Source organism: Trifolium pratense, linkage group LG7 (assembly GCF_020283565.1).
Source record: "Trifolium pratense cultivar HEN17-A07 linkage group LG7, ARS_RC_1.1, whole genome shotgun sequence".
Lineage (NCBI taxonomy): Eukaryota > Viridiplantae > Streptophyta > Magnoliopsida > Fabales > Fabaceae > Trifolium > Trifolium pratense.
Genome location: NC_060065.1, coordinates 20,126,217 through 20,148,186, shown reverse-complemented (window position 1 = coordinate 20,148,186; position 21,970 = coordinate 20,126,217). Strand labels below are relative to the sequence as shown.

Sequence of the window (21,970 nt, the reverse complement as noted above, 5' to 3'; positions counted from 1 at the left end):
AGAGAAACTTATGCCAAATGATGAAGGGACACAACCTTTGAAAGGATTTCAAAAATGTGAATTTGAATTTCAAATTAACCATTGCAACCTTTCAAATATATTTTCGAAAATATCCAACAAAAATCAGTAAGGATTTGAATTTCAAGTAGCTAAGAAGTGAGTTTGAAATATATCAATGAGAATTTGAAAGACAAAGGACAAGCATGCCAAAGAGGAGTTTACCCACCATAATTCAAATTCAAACAACATACGAAGATTGTAGCGAATGGTGTTCGAAGGATGGGTATCCTACACGTGACAAACATGCACAAATCGAAGACAATTACTCAAGTTTTCTAATTTTCTTATAAATATAAGAAATTTAGATTGTTTTAGGGAGTTCATTTGCAAGAGAGAAAATATATTGCCTAAAATAGAAACACATCAGCGCGCTAATACACAAAACGCACAAGGATAAATTTCTTATATGGCTGTAAATCTCATGAAACTCAATTTATTTTCGTGCAATTTATAATTCATAGCATTTAAATAAGTGCAATGAAACATATAATGTATATTTGTATTATATTGTATAACATGACTGTCGGAAATCGTGAAAAAAAAAACATGACTGTCGAAGAAAAACAATTCACATAATGACAATTTTGATGATGATCATGTGGACAGTGGTGTCTCGAAGTATTTAATGTCCCTCTACCTAATTTTGCAACAAGTGCAAATGAAAGCATATATTTACGGATTTGGACCTCTCCAATTTTTCCTCATGTTTTTTTTCTCTTTTTTTTTAATCCAAGAGTTGATTTTCTCTCATTTTTATTCTTTGTAATTTACCAACCCTTGGATTAAGAAAAATGAGAGAAAAAAGAGGAAAAATTGGAGAGGATCCAAATCCCATATTTACACACAAAACAATTGTGTTTTTTTAATCATATTTGTGTATTTTTTAGTTTACTGTTTTGTATTTTACATTGTATTTATTATTTTTTTTATTATATACTTTATGTATTAACTAAAATATGTGAATCCTTACCATAAAATAACTAACATATGTGAGTTTCTTTGAGATGAATTAAAATGAAAAAGAATAATCATAGAAATATTTTATTAATATCTATATCCGACGCCTTAAACAGAATATGCTAAATCTCAATTAAAAAAGAACAATAGAAAAAAAAAAACTTTTATATTGTTTATTTACTATGATAAACAATATGGAGTGAAAAATTAAATAGTTTCTCAATCCAACTCCTCAAATCTGTCAAAATACACTACCAGAAGCGTGTTTGAGAAATTGTCAAAATATTATTGGCCCAAACCTCAGCCATAAGCTTGTAAAATATTTACACTTAAGCACAATTGGGAGAGCAAAAGAACCCTATGCTAAAGCTAAATCTAAAAACCTATTATTTTTGTTGTAAGAGTTAGTTGTTACATATGTTACAAGACATTTCTGAACCATAGGAATGCAACAAAGTTGCTTACAAACAGGAACACTACAGCCCCATTTGAACATTCCTAATTGTTATGTCACTTTTGGATACCCCAAAAGCTATGACTTCATGAGGTGCCTAAGTCTATTCCCTTACCAACCAAGCTTGAGCATTTGATTCACCACTTTCAAGCTTAACTGCAAACAATAAGCAAAAGATTTAATAAAATATGTGCTTGAGGTATTGTTGATAGTGTTATTATATTACTTATTAAGGTGGATTGGAGTTATAATCATGGTATATAAAGTAGGATTTAATAAAAATATATGCATAAAACCACTGCATATTATTTTGTTGGATTGTATGAATAATCATGGAATACTCATTCAGAGGACACACTGAATATATAAAAACAGTGGTTCAAAGTAAGCTACAATTGGAAGTTGACAATGATCCTTATCCAGAGTAATTTAACTTACAGCTGGATCAGTGAAAATAATTAGATTTTTATCTGAAGTTGAAACCAAAAGATTTGTGTTATCCTTATTTAGAGCAAGAGCTGTAATATCTTGTCCTTCTTTCAATGCCAATACATGGAAAACCTACAGAAAATAGTACAGCAGAGTAGTTAGCTTAGCATTAAGAGATGCACATAATGTTAAAAGCTAACACACTGTAACTCTTGAGGTTTGCAAAATTTAGAATGCAAAACCCCCCTGAAAAAATTGCAAGGTTATGATATGAGCCCGTGACCTCCAAGTCACAAGTCACAAGTCACCAGGCAACCTTCCTTTTGGCCCGAGGCTCACCCTCAAGATAAGATGCTATACACACTTTAGTTTTTGGTTCTTAGTAAGAATGTTTACTTATGGTGAGTGAAATGATGAATATGCAGAAAATATCTGAAGTAAAGAAAGTTTGATGCAAATACATAATGGAACAATTTCATGAGATAAGGGTCTGATTTATTTTTGGCATTTGATTTTAAACATCTTAATACTGTACCTCCAGAGTGTGCAAATCCAGGAAGCAAATTGATGGTGTTGGAACATTTATGCGGTTGCTCTCGTGAGTTTCTTCTGATTCCGAACGAAAATCACCAGCAGGTACCTTACTTGACTGCAAATTCCCACCATTGGTTCTACCATTTGTTAGAGAATTAATTCCAATCAAAGCGTTCCTCCCATCGTGAGAAATTTCCATGCAACTAATGCTGGTAGAGACAGATAATTCTGTTGTAGCAATCAGAAGACCATTAATAGTAAAGGTACTGAGAGTATGCTGGGATTCATTCCAAGTCATGATTACTCCTTCAGAAGAAAGGCAAACAGTATGGGCCACCACACCATCCAGCCTTCGAATTAAACGCCCTGTTCTTATAGAATGAAAGAGAACATCTGATGTGTCAGAGCAGGAAACTACTATTCCAAGATCTGAGCTGACACAGCAACTGAGTATTTCACTTTGGTGCCCCTGAAGTACCTGTATTGGACCCTCAATACGATGTCTATGATTCTTTTCTATCAAATGAGATGAAGAGTTACTGCTGGATGACGGCTGATTGCCAGTCCCAGTGGAAGATTCCGATATGACACTTGAGTGAGATGCATGTGCTGTATGTATTCTCCAGAGTAATATTGTCGTATCTCGGGATCCTGTAACCAGGTACCTACTATCGGATGAAAGGCCGAGGCAAGTTACTGGAGCACAGTGCGCATAGGCTGTTTCCAAGGTTTTGGCTCCATCAGATGATATCACCCTAATACTATTGTCAGCATGCCCACCTAATCAGAAGCCAAATTATCAGGTTAGAAACAAAATACCTAGCCAGTACAATAAGCAACTACTGCAAATTTAGTGCAAGTTTCTTAAATGCCATCTATAAGCTGATAAGAAGAAAGCATAATCCAAAAAACAAGTGTTTTTCCTAGAGAGAAGGATTTCTCATGCCCAACATTCATGTTATACTGATTACAGTAAATAGTTTACAGTCATTATGTCTTTATAACCATTATATCTATAATTTTATTGTTCAAGGCAAGTTCCACTCACAAACGAAAAATCAACTTTGCAAAAATAGCTGCATAGTTGAAGTATCTATCTAATGATCAGGCTAAAATAAATATACAGAATGTTTCAATAATTGCTCAATTAATTTGTTTCACCGCTGCTTCAGTTAACGAGTATTTTCCTGCAAATACTCAAAGAGGTTGGAACTGTTCAAATATAATTGTTTATACCTAAAAAGGTGTAACTGTAAAGGTGCGACGTTACATAAAAAATTCTGTCATTTTCTAACATTAATACTAGATCAAAGGCTAAACATAATGCCACACAGGTACTGTGAACTTCAAGAAAACCCAATGCATTCATCCCTTTGAGAAAAAATCCCTAAAATTGATAAATGTTATGATCTAATTCTAATTATCCCTTGTTGCCAGGCATGAGTCGCTCTAATGGTTATTAATTTTATATTAACTCATTTGATAAGAGATCATTTCACAAAAAGAATACTAGAGGAAGCATATCTTAATAGTCCTAGCTTGTCTAGATTTACCAGTAATAATTTCTTGGTCACAAGTTATTGAGACGATAGCTTGGCTTCTAATTCCAGAAACACCAAATGCCAATGCTTGAGGGTATTGCCAATCTTCACCAGTCCCCGTAGGTCCTTTGAACATGCGCATTAGTCCGCCACCAGAGCTTGATGCACGTTTTCCATGTTGAAAGAGGAATGGAGTACCATGGCCATCAGGTGTATTGGGTTGCCACTTGTGTTGTGCAACATGAGCTGCTGGCGCATTCCAATCAACAACCACTATCATATCTGTACATGCTTGAATGGCAGCCGCAGGTAGATTACAGTCTTCAGGAGATGGAACAACATATGGTTTGACTACTTTTGGGTTGCGGAATATTGTCTTGATATGCAAAGAAATATATGCAGTATCATTATAATCACATCAAATGCACAAAAGTTTAGGAAACATAGAAGGGCATTTCAAAAACACTTCAACAACACAAAGGTTTTGGTAAATCTTGAAACATAAAGAGAAACATATCGAGGAGTGAAAGTGAAATTTGATCCAAACTCCCAATCCTTGCAAAACTGAAGTGGACTTTTTACCATCCAAACGATACCATCCTCTAATATGTTTTTTACTAATCATAAAGGTAGTTAAAATAATTTTTTTTTTTTACAGAACCTAATTACTTGGTATATCAAATTATCAGAGTCAGTAGAGATATTACGGAAAAAAGTTTATTATTAAGACGATCATCATTCATGAAAAATTAAAACTACACATTTTATTATTAAATTAGCAATAAAAAATTATAGCAAAAAGGAAATAGAAACTAATTCAATTTGTTTTTCCTTGTGTGTTTCTCAATGTAATTTGATTAATATTATGCATTTTCAATTTATATTGATTAAAATCATAAAACAATTATATTGATTGGAAAGCTAATTGTTAAAACGAATTGGATATTTCAGATTTAGACATGTATATAGGTAAACTTTAAGTAGTAAAAAAGTCTAATTACTTAAATAGGCAAGATAAAAAAAGGATATATGATCAGAATTATAAGCAATTAAGAATGTATACAAAATATGCAAACAGAATTTGAAAGAAATTCTTATTATAGACAAGATGTAAAATAAATGTTTCTCTATATTGAGACAATATTGCAAAACAAATTGTCTTTAAATCATATGTGGAGTTGGAGGTTAGGGAAGGTAGATACCCATTCCTACATCATTCATTTTGAAACATTATATTTTATACACACACGAACACATTCAAAATTAGTGTAAACCCCCCCCCCCCCCCCCCTCTTTTTTTTTTTCCCATTGAAGATACATCATCAATATTCGGCTATTTGGAAATTGTATGTTTTCAAACAAGATCGTGGTTTGTAATGATATAAAAGTTAAACGAATGAAGAATTTTCAAAAGGCTGATGTTAAAAACATAAGAATAAGAAGCAAGGAAAGCATACTTATGATGTTAGTGTCATACTAATCCAGTCAATGGTTACCTGCAAGTGCAGAACTTCAGCTAAAGGCATCCTCTTCAAGTGAGGAACAGTCAGAAGTTGGGACGGTGTTTGTCCAAAATAAGCAATCTGATCTTGTGTTGCCCGCTGTTGTACCTTTACTTGTCACACATGGAAGAAAGTAAGAGTTGCAAAAAAGGTAAGATATAGAAAAACATCACACACCACAAAACAACCAAGAAAAGCAACCTGTCTAGCAAGGGGTGGTCAATTTATTTTTCCCTATGTAAAATTGTTGAGATATTCTATATTTATGACTAGGATATTATGGTTTTTTAACTTGATACTTATTAATTATTTGGCGACTCATGTATCTATATATATTAATTGTATATTCCTCTTTCAATATATGAAAAAGACCAACCTTCAGTTTCAAGTTAATAAAATATAGATTCTCGATAGATAAAAAGAAGGACTGCAGTGAAAAGACGATGAGATAAGCTCAGAGTCTCAGACACAGAAACTGAAAAAACCAAAAAAGAAACGACAAAAAAAGCACCGAAAGGAAATTAACATTCAGATGAGAGCTATTCAATCCTGTCATAGAATATTCTTATTTTTTATTGATCATTTCTCTTATTTTTTTGGGAATTGGGATTGTGGGTTACTCAAATAACCAATTGAAATAAAAATATGAAGAAAAGGACACGTACCGGGTCTGAAATTTTATCAATATCCACTGTCCCTTCATAAGTAATATAAAAGAAAACATTATTTGCTGCAATAGCCTCTTTGCCCTGTTGCTTATACCTGTATGGTCCAAGTCATTAATATAATCAGGTGTACACTGTTATGGAACAATAATAAAGTGAAAATTTGAAAAGGGATGCTATATATCTCTATATTGATAGTCAAACATATGAAAAACGATAACGAGTGAACGAGAGGAAGCCTTGAAGCAGGTGCAAGGTAGCACAACACCAAAGGCAGTGAGAGAAACTGAACAGTGGGAAAAAGACCTACCCAAATATAAGGTCAATCCACTCATGCAAATGAGCAGACACATACTCACTCTCCAGAGCCATCCTATGCTTATGCACAAAATCAACTGGACTCTCAGCCCAGGCAGGAAGTCTTACAGTATCTGGTAACACAGAAGTAAATGACAAACAAGAGTTACAGTATGAATGTGAATATACAACAATGTCTTCTGAAAAACTATTTGCGGAAAACTTAATGACCATACCAAGCTTTTCTCCCAACTGTGTTGTCCCAAAATCAATTGAATTTTCATTTGTGAGGACCTCGGGGAGGTAAAATAGCTCAGGAACCTAATAAATTGAGATTGAAAAATGAAGAGTAAAAAACCCTCTTAAGATGTTTCAATACAACTATGATAATAATTTAAGATTTAAGTTTTATAGAAATTTCAAGTCCATTAATGCTTAAACTTATAAAAAGATACAGAAATATTTATTAGAAATAATGTCAATAGGTTAATTAGACATTGTATAGTATTATGTAATTGCAATACTTAAGATAATTGCAAAGCTTTGGGTTGTTTTTAGTCTTCTTTAAGTATTATCTCAAGACTATCTACTCAGTATTTTAAGTATTAATCAATGATTTTGTCAAAGTTAACAAATACCAATTCCTTCAGATCACTCATGTCGTCAAGAACTCCATTCCAAGTAGCAGAAATATCAAAAAACATCCGATCTGCATGATCAAATTTTCCACCCTGTAGTTTGATTGATAGGGTAGTGAAAGGTTCAACCCTAACAAGATAATACAAAACCTGTAAAAGAAGACAATAACCGTTAACTATGCCTTTCCATAAAGAAAAACCATTAACTATGCCAAAATCAGCAACATAAACACAATCATATTATATGACAACATTTATACATGGAGCAATTGCTTCTATGGCTACTTTAGAAAAACAAAAAAAATATCACATATTGTAATGGACAATTGAAGTTATGGTGTTTTACATAAAAACAGGTGAGAAAAAATAAATAATTTAAGGGTAAATTACATTGACCTCCCTTAAACTATGTTAAAACATCACTCACTGTTAACCTCTGTTAAAATATCCATTCAAAAAAAAAAACCTCTGTTAAAATATAAAATAAACAATTGAAAATTACATCTTCCACTCAAATCCCTAGCTATCTTCCACTTAATCTTTCTTTTTCCTTCTCTGACCCTGCAACTCCCCTTTCATTCCCTTTTTTTTTCTTCTTCCAAATCTGTAGCTTTGCAATTTAATGAATTTGAAGGACATTGGAATGCAATTGTAAGTTTCAGTCTAACATTTGAATAAACCACCTCCCCTCATATTTCAAATCCTTTATATTCATTTCAAATCATTTTTCATCTTGATTATGCTTATAATAGTTAGGATTTGCTGTGTTGAAACTAATTGTACTATAATAAATATGAATATTAGTCATTGTATGGGAGCCAAGATCCAATGGTTGCTACCGAAAGTCCTCCACCTTCCCCGCCACATTCCTCACTGGTGATACCTCCTCCAATTAGAGCTCAACCACTAAACTCCTCATCTCCAGTACCACTGGTGGTGCTTTGGCACACAATATTGCAAAAACTCAATGACTGCAACTTTCTTCTTTGGCTTCGGCTAGTAGAGCCAGTGACCAAAGGTCACCTTCTTTACCATTATGTTTTTAATTCTCACATCCTGCCCGTGATTCCTGTCCAAACACAACAGTGAGATCGGTAAAGATAATAAGCTTACCGTGTGTGAGAGAAACAAGATTGGTTGCTCCTCTCAGAGATTATATCGTCATCTTTCTCCAGCAGCTTTGAGCTTCCTCATTCGTGTTATTAACTACTTCAATCCTATCAGAAATGGGAACCCAACAATTTCAAAGCACATGAGCATACCAAATCCAGGCAATTCTAATTCTCACAAAATGACTCTTTCCACCCATCAACCCTTTTTCTAACAGGCCTTCTTTATTTCCTGCTAAATAACTCGGCCTAAGTAATTCTCATTTCCTAAATTAACATAGACACATAAGAATGAAAGTTTGCATCAGCTCCAAGTTGACAACACAAATAGCAGGTCTAGGTTGGGACTGAGGTCTAGGTTGGATATCCCATAGGAAAAACCACCAGGGGAAAACTAATTAGGATAAGCACTCTGTGATGTGGAATATTCTTTAAAATCAGAAGGTATCTGATTTTCTAATGCTACCCAAAATCTCTCTCTAATGCTATCATTCATAATTCTATCTTATCTAGTACTTTCACTTTCACACAACCACCGTTACATTCTCTTCTCTTGTACACTTAATTTTCTCTCATCTTGGCAGTTTACCGCCCAACACTCCACCCCATACAACATTATAGGTCTTACAATTGTAGGATAAAACTTGCCCTTTAACTTAAGTGGTACCTTTATATAATATAAAACCCCCGAGCCTCTCCTTCATTTCATCTCCAAACTAGAGTGGTACCTTTATATAATATAAAACCCAAGATATTTAAATCCTTATGGTTTATTATAGTCTCCGACTTTCACCTCTAAACTAGGTGTGCTTCACATTTTCTAAACTTACATTTCATATACTTTGTCTTACTTCTACTAAAATGAAATCCATATGCTTCTAAAGCTTGCAACCAAGTCTCTAACCTCGTTTATTTCCTGTCTCGTCTCTCCAAGTAGAACTATACCATCTGCAAAAGCCACACATTGCTGTAATGGCTCTTGAATGTGTGCCAAAGTTCACCCCTGGGGCAATCCTATAGTCAATGAAAAATCCTCTATTGCTCCACCTGCCTTTGCACACTAGTTGTTGCCCCCTCATAAATATCACTGATAGATCGAAAATAGACAATCTAAATCTCTTTATTTTCTAGGGATTTCTCCAAAACCACTCTTGGAACCCTATCATACACCTTCTCCAAATTAATGAAGACCATGTGTCGATCTCTTTGCTCCATCACTTGTCATAGCAAGCAAGTAAACTTCTTCCATGGTTGCATCAACTCCAATCCAAGTTAACCACTCAAAAAAAAGCTTCATACAAATCAAACCTTTTGGAGAGCACTGATTTGATAAATAAATTGATGAAGTAAAACAAAAGGGTAAACACTCAACATCCATAGCCCTCACGCATCATTATCTAGAATGCTAATGAACTACTATAATAAAGAAAAAATCAAGAAAAAGCTTCATACAAATCAAGTCTTCTTGGTAAGCACTGATTTGATAAATAAATTGCTGAAATAAACAAAAAGGAAAACATTGAACATCAATAGCCCTCATGAATCATTGTCTACAATGCTAACTAAGTACTATAATAAATAAAAATCCAAGATTTATTTTGAAAAAAGAAGGCAAGAAAAAAGAAGGCAAGAAAAAAGAGGGCAAACCCACTGTTCCTGCACTTGAGTAGTGCGACCCATAATGGAATTTGGGGATGATAGGATCGTCAAAGCTATTGTATCTCTCTTGAAATTTTTTAAGACGATCTGGGTTTAGTGCACCAACCGGCTGCAAAATCTCAAGAGCATTAATTATTTGAAGAACATATAAATATTTTCCCATGAGCAAATTAAAGCAACATTCATGGTAACCTTTGAAAGATCCCGGTATGAAGAAGGATTAGAAAGATCCAAGCTCTCTGAAGTGTAATCAGAAATAATCCAGGGGAAAACTGGATACTGCAAAAAATAAATAAAATTGATAAACTCTATAACATGAACATAGGATTGAAGAGTTTAAATTTTAACGATAAGAAAGTAATAAATTAAGAAGAAAGACTACCTGTGTTATATCATTATAACTACGCCCGGCCAGTGTATTGAGTTGCATTAAATACTCAAAATTGCTGATCTGCACAATGGCATCATAAAATTTATGTACATAAGCAACGAGTGCTTAAATTATATTAGAAACTGAGTGTGTGATTGTCAAGTTGTTAGAATATATTGTGTTAAAAACACTTTCAAGATGATCAATTATGAAAACAGAACTGCTATATAGGATGAAACTCTCTTGGATGAAACACCCTGCTTTCCATTTCTCTCACTCAATTTCAAATAAATAGAAAATTAATGTCTAAGTTACACCGCCTATTCCTCTCAGAGACCAATGAACCACCTTTTATTTTAGGACACCAGCCCAAAACTGATACCTCAATTCAAAGCTTCACATTAAAGGCTTACATTTGTACCTACTTTTCTATCTTTGGTTTTCATCGTTGGAAATTTAAAGATTTCAGATTGGTGATAATGAGTTGGAAATTGGAATAATGATATCCAGTATCAATTAAGGATGTGTTGTATCTTTTTATTTCATTTAATCTCATTTTTAATGAAAAATTAAGAGCATGCACGCCTTCGTCGAATTTCATTGGGAACATGCTTCGTACCACTAAGCATTTCCCATATGAAAAATAGATTAAGATTTGAAATGTCGATTCAGTATTACTTTCAAGATATAGTTTTGGATTGTATTAAGAGTCACATTATGCATAAAACTACCAAACGAGATATGGTATAATTGAAAATGCTGTTTGGATGAGGAAAAAACAAATTACCTTTAAAAGGTTTTTGAAATAATACAAAACAATATTTCGAACGCTTGTATTGTAGCTTTCATGGGGACAAAGTTAATGAGAAAATATTATTAAAAACTGTAACGGTTTAAGCTAAACAAACAATAAAACAATCCAAACATAAAAAAATATCTTCATGAAGAGTCGAAGAACACTTCTTACCTCCCACCTAGCCCACCTCTCCATAAGCTGAGTTCTTTTTAGAAGTTGATCAGGCTTCTAAAAAAATTAAATTATCGTTATCCTATGTGCAAATAAGATAAACTTAAATTCAATGAAAAGATAATACCTGTGTTGCTAAATATATATTGTTTAAATTAGGAGGTCGTGCATGAACAATTGCTCGATATGCGTTTCTCCGCCCTTCACTACTCTGAAGAGGAATTTTTGGTAGAGCAAATAAGTATTAGAATATATGTTTGCAAAAATTAGAATCATCAGTCAAATATTTAGAATTATACAATTTCAAATCCAAGAAAAATACATTCTTCAAAACTTAAAGAAATGAAGTAGCAAAATTAAAAAGTATTACCCCAAAGTCAAAGAAGAAGTTCAAACGGTCCACCATAAATAGCTCCAGTGCACTTCTTCTAAGAAGATATCTGTTACAGGAACCAATTACTGACAAACAACAGAAAACATTTTAATTTTTTTTCAAATATACACTCTGTATGAACAATAAGCACATTGAAAATCTTTGTTTTTACGAAGCAAACAATGTCAAAAATGGAAAAGTTAATGGGCTGTTGCACTGGAACTTAGGTACTTGTGGATCCAAACCAAAAACTGAAGGCAACTGTAGAACCGGACAAGAAGGTTCAAACCAGTCTCTAGACTCAAGTTCCGGTAAATCACGATAGTAGGCCGCCATACGCACCCTCTATCGTGGATGTTGGTTGTGCCACGTTAGTTTAACCAGGGTAGGATGGTAGTGGCACATTAGAATGTGTAAACCTGTTTCTGGAGTTGAAAATTCCAGGACTGCTAGATCAGGAGATTCCTCACAAAATGGAGGTGGTTACGTGGAAAGAGCCATAAATATTTTTCGGAAAAATACTATCATATTGCCAACCTTTTGGGAACTCGTTAGCAGAATAGTGGCGAGATAGTTCAAGGTGGATCGAACTAATCTCTAGATACGAGGTTGAAGTTGTGGGATTTTAGATAAAAGGAAGAGAGAAAATAATAAGAACCTTGAATATTATTGATACTGACTTGATACAAGAGACTAAATACCAAACCCTATTTAAGGAATACTGTTGGAATATATTTAGTTTCCTAATTTGTTATTTCTAGAAGAATCTAAACATATCATTATTTCCTTTTATTTCTCCTAAAATCAAGGAGATAGCCAGTTGTACTTTTATTATAAATACCAGCCTTGAGCTGAGGAATAAATCAATAAAGCATTCTCACATATTTTTAACATGGTATCAGAGCCCTAGGTTAGGGTTAGAGTGCTACTGTAAAGCTTTCAACAACTAGTGGGGTTCTGTTCGACCCGTTCTATTACCCGACCCATTCCCATACCCGTTTAGCCTCTCATGGCCGACTACAACAAGTGGCCTCCCCTAGGCCAGGCCTATACCGGATCCTCGGTCAATAACGATGGCCAACCAGCAAGTGCTGGCCACGGAAACGGAGGAGGTGGCCGCGTAGACGGAGCTGGCCGCGGAGACGGTGGTGGCCGTGGTGGTTGGATACCAGACTTTATCGCTAACAGTAGCGGTAATGGCGGAAACAACGAAAACAGGAATAAAACTGTTTATGGTGACAGAGATTTCAACACGGGCTTCAAAGACAAGGAGGGTTCCTCCCTCAAGGTCGATATTCCTAAGATGAACGGGAATAACTATAATCAATGGGCCCAAACTGTTCGCTTGGTATTGGATGGCAAAGGAAAACTTGGTTTTTTGACGGGAGCATTCGCTGAACCGGCACAAGGAGACCCACTTCACCAACAATGGAAGTCTGAAAACTCCATGATTATTGCTTGGTTAGTAAGCACTATGGAAACTGGCATAGGCAAGCCTTACATGTTTTTGCCTTTAGCAAAGGATGTGTGGGAAGCTGTTAAGGAAACATACTCTGATATCCAAAACGCCTCTCAAATCTTTGGTTTAAAGTCACGATTATGGCATGCTAAGCAAGGTGACCGGAATGTAACTACTTATTACAATGAGTTGCTGACCTTGTAGCAAGAGTTAGATCTTTGTTATGATGACAATTGGAAATGCGCAGAAGATAGTGTTTTATTTCTAAAGAGGCAAGAGAATGATCGTGTGTTCATGTTTCTCGCTGGGCTGAATAAAGACCTTGATGAGGTCCGAGGTCGAGTTTTGGGAAAGGTTCCATTGCCAACTCTTCGTGAGACTTTGCAGAAATAAAAAGGGAGGAGGCACGACAAGGAATTATGATGGGCAAGACACCTCGCAGCTCTGAATCTGAAGGCTCAGCTTTGGCAACCAGAAACCCTACGAAGGAAAAAAACCATACGAAGTTCCTCGATGTGATTATTGTAACCGCGAATGGCATACGCGTGAAGATTGTTGGAAGCTCAAAGGAAAACCTCCTAACTGGACTCCTAATTGGAAGAAGAAGAGAGGTGGTCGTGCATTCCAAGCAAGTAATTCTGATCAAGGACAACAATCTACTTCAACTCAGGGTCCATTCACTACGGAACAACTAGAGAAACTGTTCAAACTCCTCGAGTTTCAAACTCCCTCTTGCTCTGTAGCAACAAAAGGTAACTCTGTTTTCTTAGTGTCAGTCCCAATCATACTTGGATAGTAGATTCAGGTGCCTCTGATCACATGACAGGTGAATCCACTTTGTTCTCTTCATATAGTCCATGTGCAGGTAATCAAAAAATAAAAGTCGCAGATGGCTCTTTTTCAGCCATTGCCGGCAAAGGGTCAGTTGTGTTGTCTCCAATGTTAACTCTTAAAAATGTCCTTCATGTTCCCAACTTGTCCTGTAGTCTAATGTCCGTTAGTAAGTTAGCCCAAGATATGAATTGTCAAACTAATTTTTTCCGATCTCATTGTGTCTTCCAGGATTTGAACTCGGGAAAGATGATTGGCAGCGCTGAGGAGAGTGGAGGACTCTACTACTTTGACATTGGATCTGCATCACAACTACCTTCTGAAACAATAAGTTCCTGCTTTGAGTCTTTTTCTGTTTTGAATAATCATGATGACAATATTATGTTATGGCATTTACGATTAGGTCATTCTAGTTTTCCCTATTTAAAACACTTGTTTCCAAAGTTATTTCGTAATAAGGATATTTCTTTGTTTAAATGTGAAGCATGTGAATTTGCGAAACATCATCGTTCCCATTTTGCAATACAGCCTTACAAACCATCAAAACCTTTTTCTATTATTCACAGTGATGTTTGGGGCCCTAACCGTACAAGTACACTATCTCTTAAGAAATGGTTTATCACCTTTATCGATGACCATTCAAGGGTATGTTGGGTGTACTTGTTAAAGGGGAAATCTGATGTTTGTCAGGCTGTAAAAGATTTTTGTACAATGGTGCAAAACCAATATCAAACTAATATTCAAGTCTTTAGAAGTGATAATGGCAAATAATATTTTAACACTAATTTGAGTGATTTTTTTTCTTAAAAATGGAATTATACATCAAAGCTCATGTCCTAATACTCCCCAACAAAATGGAGTTGCAGAAAGAAAAAATAGACATTTATTGGAGGTAGCTAGAGCTTTACTTTTCTCAAGTAAAGTACCAAACTATTTGTGGGGTGAAGCGGTTTTGACTGCTGCCTATCTAATTAACAGAATGCCTTCAAAAGTTCTCAATTTTCAAACTCCAATTGATACTTTCAAAGAATGTTTTCCTAGTACTCGTGTTTCAAATGATTTGACATTAAAAAAATTTGGTTGCACAGCCTTTGTGCATGAACATAAGAATGTTGGAAAACTCGAACCACGTGCTATAAAATGTGTTTTTGTTGGATATTCCCCAACCCAGAAGGGATATAAATGTTTTGATCCAAAAAACAAGAAAATGTATGTCACTATGGACGTTACATTTTTTGAAAACAAATATTTTTTTGATGATACTCATCTTCAGGGGGGAATTTAAAGGAAGACTCGTTTCAAAGCGAGGACATGAGTTTTTTTAATAATTTATCTTTGCCTGAATCAGAAAGTTCTAAGACTTACAGTTTTGCACCAACAGAAAATGGCCATGATTCTTTATCTGAGCCTACTCCTGTTATGAGTAAGGAACTTGGTGAATCTGAGCCTACATTTTCTCATGAAGAAAACCATGAGAATTTTCAAAGTAATAATGATGATCTAATTGAAATGCCACAAAGTAGTGAGTCATCTAAAGAGAATAGGTTTGAAGCAGAAAACAACATTTGGAAAGGAAAGGTTTTTGTGAGAAAGAATCACAAAGAAAGTGATGAGTCCACATCTCAACAGTGTCATGAATCTGAACCAGGGAATGATCAACCTCCTAAAAACCGAAAAGGTAAGTCTATCTCTGTTTCTGAGAGTCGTATCTTGTATCCCGATATAGATGATCCAGTTGCTGTTAGAAAACCTGTTAGATCTTGCACTAAACATCCCTTGTCTAATTTCATATCATATTCAAAATTGTCTTCATCATTTTCTGCTTTCACCTCAAAATTGTCTAGTGTAGAAATTCCAAAAAATGTACAGGTTGCTCTAGAAGTTCCAAAGTGGAGGGAAGCTGTACTTGAGGAGATGAAAGCACTTGAAAAGAACAAAAGTTGGAGTGTTATGACACTACCGGATGGGAAGAAGACGGTTGGATGCAAATGGGTGTTTACTGTGAAGTATAATTCAGATGGGTCAATTGAAAGGTATAAGGCTTGATTGGTAGCTAAGGGGTTTACTCAGACCTATGGTATAGACTACTCAGAGACATTTGCTCCTGTTGCTAAATTGAATACTGTTAGAATTCTCTTATTTGTTGCAGCTAACCTGGATTGGCCCCTACATCAGTTAGATGTTAAGAATGCCTTTCTCAATGGTGATTTAGAAGAAGAAGTATATATGGACATTCCTCCTGGTTTTGAAGACAGGTTTGGATCAAATGTATGCAAACTAAATAAGTCTTTGTATGGATTAAAGCGATCTCCTAGAGCTTGGTTTGAAAAATTCACTCAGTCCATGAAGAAACAAGGGTACGTTCAAGGGCAGGCTGACCACACCTTGTTCACAAAGTTCTCCCAAGATGGGAAAGTAGCTGTCCTGATTGTTTATGTCGATGATATTGTTCTTACCGGAAATGATACAGTTGAAATGGGAAGAGTAAAAGAGAAATTAGCAGCAGACTTTGAAATCAAGGACTTGGGATCCATGAGATATTTTCTTGGTATGGAGGTTGCTCGATCAAAAGATGGTATTGTTGTTTCCCAGCAGAAATACATCATAGATTTATTGAAAGAAACGAGAATGAGTGGATGTCGATCGGTAGATACCCCATGGATCCTAATGCAAAACTTTGGGAAAATGGTAATGTTCCTGTTGATAACGGAAGATACCAGAGATTGGTTGGGAAATTGATTTATCTGTCACACACCAGACCAGACATTGCTTTCTCAGTTAGTGTAGTAAGCCAGTTTATGCATTCTCCTTTTGAGGAACATCTTGAGGCAGTCTATAGGATATTGAGATATTTAAAGGCAACTCCCGAAAAAGGATTATTTTTCAGGAAGACTAATGAAAGAAATGTGTCTATCTTCACCGATGCTGATTGGGCAGGTTCGATTACTGATAGAAGATCAACTTCTGGATATTGTGCCTATGTTTGGGGTAATCTTGTGACATGGAGGAGCAAGAAACAAGGAGTTGTAGCAAGAAGTAGTGCAGAAGCTGAGTTTAGAGCTATGGCTCAAGGTATATGTGAAGGATTATGGATCCATAGAGTCTTAGAAGAACTTAAGATGAAAATTGAGCTTTCGTTGAAATTGTACTCTGACAGTAAAGCTGCCATTAGCATAGCTCATAACCCTGTTCAACATGACAGAACCAAGCATATTAAGATTGATCGACATTTCATAAAAGAGAAGTTAGATGCTGGAATCATATGTTTACCTTTTGTAACTTCAAGTCAACAAACTGCAGATATCTTAACCAAAAGTTTGGCAAGACCCACCTTTGAGCATTTGATAGGCAAGTTGGGCATGACAGATATCTATGCACCAACTTGAGGGGGGGGTGTTGGAATATATTTAGTTTCCTAATTTGTTATTTCTAGAAGATTCTAAACATATCATTATTTCCTTTTATTTCTCCTAAAATCAAGGAGATAGCCCGTTGTACTTTTATTATAAATACCAGCCTTGAGCTGAGGAATAAATCAATAAAGCATTCTCACATATTTTTAACAGATACATAACTCGATCCTAAGTCAAGAACAAATCACAATAATAAGCAATAAAATCTAATCCTTAGAGATAATATGAGATACTTTAAGATTAGTATAATATCAAAGATATTATAAGACACTCTCTTATATTCTAAGAGAGCTTAAAATTTAAATCTTGACACACCTCAATGTGTGTGTGTGTGTAAATGAGCACCAAAAAACAATAATCATAATCGAAATGATTAGAAGTAAAGAAGATAAATAAATCATTAACAAGGTAAATTCACCTCCGGCTATAAACTTGATGAAGAGATGACAATAACCAGCTGCGGTTCTTTCCTTGGTCCCCAACTACAGAATTGAAATACAAGCCACCCACAGTAGGGCTGGTCTCATTGTTATCAACTATAAAATTTATCCTCCTACTGGTTACCTACAATAAGACAATAGAAATTCACAATAACACAATTGCAATGTCTAAGCAAGAAAACGATTTCAAATCTTTGACGCATATATTCCACGATGAAAATCCATGCAAATCTATAACTTGACGCTTTAAGGAACCTCCAACAAATTTCCATGTATTTTGGTTCTAGGAAGAAACCAACAACTACAAAAATCATGGGTAAAAGAAAAAGAGTAACAAAAATCCAATAAAAGATATAAATATTGACATAAATAGTCTTTTGCTGCATCAAATTAATCATAGAACCTTTAAAATTTTGGCTCAAAATTTTAAATAATGACAAAATTGTGTTATATTTTCAATTTAAAGGCTTCTACGACACAACACTTGATTTGGGATAATGCTAAGATTAGGCATATGGCTTCAATTTGATATTCTTAGAATTTGAGTTTAGCCTAATTCAACCCTATACAATCGGCTTGTAAGGTGAGGACTACCCAGACTAATAAACATATGTTCCGACCATCTCACAACCAATGTGGGACTCTTAACACACCCCCTCAAGCCCGGGCTTGGTGCATAGCCCGATAACAGAAACCTGAAAGCAGGTGGACCAACAGATTTTGGAGGAGGTTCTATTACCATCTTAAAATTTTGGTTGGGCTTAAGTCAACCCTACAAAACAGGCCTGTAAGGTGAGGATTATCCCCATTCTTGAACGATATAAAGCGCAAAGTCTCATCAACACAGTTCATCTGATAGATTTATTGAGGGATAGGGCAGCCTTGCTCCATTTATGTTGTGTTTAACTTTGGTGCTTTAATAGGCAGTGTTCCTTCTTACAACATATAAAATTAAATAAAAAAGTTAAAAAAAAAAAAAAAAGAGAGGTCTATAAGCCAATATTCAGATATAAATATGAATTTACTAACTAACATCAACAAACCAATTGTAAATTCTTGATTTTTTTTTTAGAAAAAATTCTTTATTTTTTTTAACATCAATTAAATGGCACTTGCTCCAATATAAAGATATCTACAAAACCAAAATGTATGTAGATAATGTAAACAACCATTTCTTTAATATTATTTTCATGAAATTTATTAAATTTACATAATGGGTGATCATGAAACAATATTATTTTTTTTTCCACTTGTTTTTTTTTTTTTTTTTTAAGTTTTCTTTTGCTCTTGTCTCTACTAGCAATCTTCTGAAAATAAAATAGATACATAGGCACGGTTCTACGAAAATCTATATTTATATATATGAAATATCATCAAAACTCAAGACTATTTCAAATTTACTATTATATTTGATCATTAACTTACTTGGAAGGTTCCCTGTAAAATCCGAAGTGGCTGGACCATTGATGATGGTAGCTCGACATAAATTTTTTCATCACGCTCACTCGGAATAGTCCCAGGTGCAAAGGCTGAAGAACTCTGAACAACATCTTTATGACTATGAAGTTGAGTAGCATTGGATTCTAAAGACGTTTGTACAGTTTCTTCAGCAGCATCAGAAGATCTAGGCTGATTCTCTACAATATTATTGACCTTAGCATCCAAATTCTCAGTTTCCACCTGTTCTTCGTCTTTATTTATAGCCTCTATTGAGATTGCTTCTGCAGACAAAACAGGGGTCCTCTCATAATTCTTATCCACTGAGTAATCCTCATAGTTATCCGCACAACCTAAATGATCAGATCCTCGGTAATTCCTCTTCATATATCTTCTCATTCTGGAAGAACTTTCCATAAAGTCTAGCTTCCAGAAAACCTGAACATTATAAAGTAATCATTACGGTGACATCAATCATTAAAAAAAATTATCTAGATAAGATGTTGATAATAGAAGGAATCCGTTGAGAAGATAAAACATCCTCCAAGAACAGAACGTAAAGGAAAAGAAAACAGAAAAATCAGGGCATTAAGCTCAAAAGAGAAGTCGAGTTTTTCTGTTCTTGAATTTTAAGATTTTATACACAAGAAAAAACAGAAATCAATACACATCTAGATTTTATTTTATACTAATAAAAGAAAAATTATGTACAGAACGAGATGAGAAGCTACAAAGAATGCAAGTTCGGTAACAACTTAGAAAGATATATCAAAGCATACACGGATCGGGCTGTATAGATGGTCTGCAAAAGGCCCAAAAAGACTTCTCATCTCAATTAACTGGTGAACAAGTTTGCACCATGCACGAATTCCAGTACTAATTCGATGCCGAGTTATTAAATCTACATTAGCACGCCTGTCAACCTAGCAACAAAGAAATACTTAACAACAAACAGTAACTCAATATAATCCAAAAACCATAGTATCAGTTAGTTAACAAACCTCGGACCGTTGTATATTCCTTGCTGAGGCGAAACTGGCAACAAGAATAGCAATAAATTTATAAGAAAGTGCATTAAAATCTTTCTCATATACTGACTTTGTATCAAATGGCTGCAAACACTCTGTCCATGCAACTTCCATTGCTTCAGTAATATTCCACCTCTTAACTCGTTCCATATCCCTATCACTTCTTCGCTGTGCAGATGTAGCCATTGCAACTGCACTAAGGCCTCTTCCGGAACCAATCCTTGAAAATCTTTGCCGATCACGAGCAGCAGCAAATGCAGCTGCTTTTGTCGCAGCTTTGTTCTTTGGTAGGGGTGGTGTTTTACTGGGGAGTTCTGAAGGTTTTTGAAAGCTTGAAAATGAATGAAGCCTAGCCTGTTTGCGTTCCATTAATGAGGTATCACGCCTAAGCTGGACACTTGTTGAAGGTGCAAGACTTTCAACACCGGAAGTACCAGCTGCAATCATAGCCAATGCCATTGCAGCAGGTGGAGATGCAAAAGCAGCAGCCCATGCAGGAGATATCATAGCAAGGGCAGCCTGAAAGAAATGTCAGATTGCACAATTAAGTTAATAGAGAAAAATCATACGAATCAATAAAATATTAGCTTAATAAAGTAGCTCATTTTTAGCAGACAACTTGAACTTTCTTATACATGTATTATTGCAGTTACAAGCAAACAAAACAATAACTATTCCACTTTCAATAGTGATCACTCCGTGTAAATTCCAGTACTCACAATTGGTAGCAGAAAGTTTCGCGAAAACATGAAAACTCAATTGGGAGCAGAAATTTTGCAGAAACATGCAAGTAGCAATATAGAGAGAAGCCAAACTAGTAGTAGACATATCCCATCACATTCTAAAATGGCAAGATTGAGAACAACACATATAGGCCACATGCAATTATGCATGTATAATGCATGTACATATATCTATTTAAGTTTTTAAGCATGGAAAAGCACATGCATATTAAAATACCTCAAGTGGCTCAATTTCAACTGCCAATATACTATCTTCCACATTAAGGGGATTGAAACCATCAGCTGTTGCAAGTTCATGAATTCCAGCCAAAAGGGGTCGCCACTTTCTTAAGACAGCAGCAAATGGTGGTAAAATAGCCTCAAGGTACTTTTTACGAAGAGGCTTTCGGTCTATGCTAACAGCATGGTATACCTGGCCATATATTGTACTATAGTCATTGCAATGGTTGTGTACAGAAGAAAGATAAATGACAAATTCTGTGGATAACACGGGCAAAGCAAAAATGAAAATTTTAGAAGATGAAAAATACTAACTTCAGAATATATCACGCATGATGCTACCAAGACTCTTTGTCTCTTAGTATCAGAAACTGGCATGTTCAGAACAGGTGAGAGAACACTGTCCAAAAGAACATACAAATAAGACATCAATAACATGTCAGGTTTTAGGTGAGCAAAGATAAATACAGAATGGAGACTCAGAATAGTAGGATATTAAATTAATATATGGTGTATTGAGATGTGATGATACAATGGAAAAAACAATAACACCTTATTGTAGTAGGATTAAGGATTGATACTAGACTTCTAACCCTAACGAAATAAGGAAACAAATAACTTAATAAAGATAAGATAAAAATCCTTGAGAATAAAATAAGCTCTCAAACAAGATACGATCCATAAAAATAAGGCAATACATTCTTTAAATATCTTGGGTCCATTGTACGAAACAACAGAGAAAGAGATGGAAATGTAAACCATATGATAGAACATTATGGCATATTTTGATCCATGTAGCTGATCCCACCTAGTGGGATATAGTTGGTTGTTGTTGTATAGAGGAA

The 21,970-nt window shown here is 34.9% G+C and overlaps 1 protein-coding gene across 1 annotated transcript in view; it reads right to left on the bottom strand.

Moving 5' to 3' along the window:
* Window positions 1–1,163: 1,163 nt before the first annotated feature.
* LOC123898044 (BEACH domain-containing protein C2-like) overlaps window positions 1,164–21,970 on the bottom strand; it is a 33,255-nt gene continuing 12,448 nt past the window's right edge. The window contains exons 12-32 of the mRNA XM_045948892.1: window positions 21,441–21,525; window positions 21,124–21,318; window positions 20,137–20,682; window positions 19,915–20,058; window positions 19,124–19,573; window positions 17,677–17,822; window positions 11,553–11,622; window positions 11,310–11,393; window positions 11,183–11,239; window positions 10,228–10,296; window positions 10,038–10,124; window positions 9,838–9,954; window positions 7,078–7,227; window positions 6,676–6,760; window positions 6,453–6,573; window positions 6,143–6,239; window positions 5,472–5,585; window positions 3,988–4,351; window positions 2,436–3,214; window positions 1,910–2,032; window positions 1,164–1,627 (exon numbers count right to left, since the gene is read on the bottom strand). Coding sequence (XP_045804848.1) covers window positions 1,583–1,627; window positions 1,910–2,032; window positions 2,436–3,214; window positions 3,988–4,351; window positions 5,472–5,585; window positions 6,143–6,239; window positions 6,453–6,573; window positions 6,676–6,760; window positions 7,078–7,227; window positions 9,838–9,954; window positions 10,038–10,124; window positions 10,228–10,296; window positions 11,183–11,239; window positions 11,310–11,393; window positions 11,553–11,622; window positions 17,677–17,822; window positions 19,124–19,573; window positions 19,915–20,058; window positions 20,137–20,682; window positions 21,124–21,318; window positions 21,441–21,525 — 3,928 coding nt within the window. The 3' untranslated portion in view covers window positions 1,164–1,582. The remainder of the gene's footprint in view (window positions 1,628–1,909; window positions 2,033–2,435; window positions 3,215–3,987; window positions 4,352–5,471; window positions 5,586–6,142; window positions 6,240–6,452; window positions 6,574–6,675; window positions 6,761–7,077; window positions 7,228–9,837; window positions 9,955–10,037; window positions 10,125–10,227; window positions 10,297–11,182; window positions 11,240–11,309; window positions 11,394–11,552; window positions 11,623–17,676; window positions 17,823–19,123; window positions 19,574–19,914; window positions 20,059–20,136; window positions 20,683–21,123; window positions 21,319–21,440; window positions 21,526–21,970) is intronic.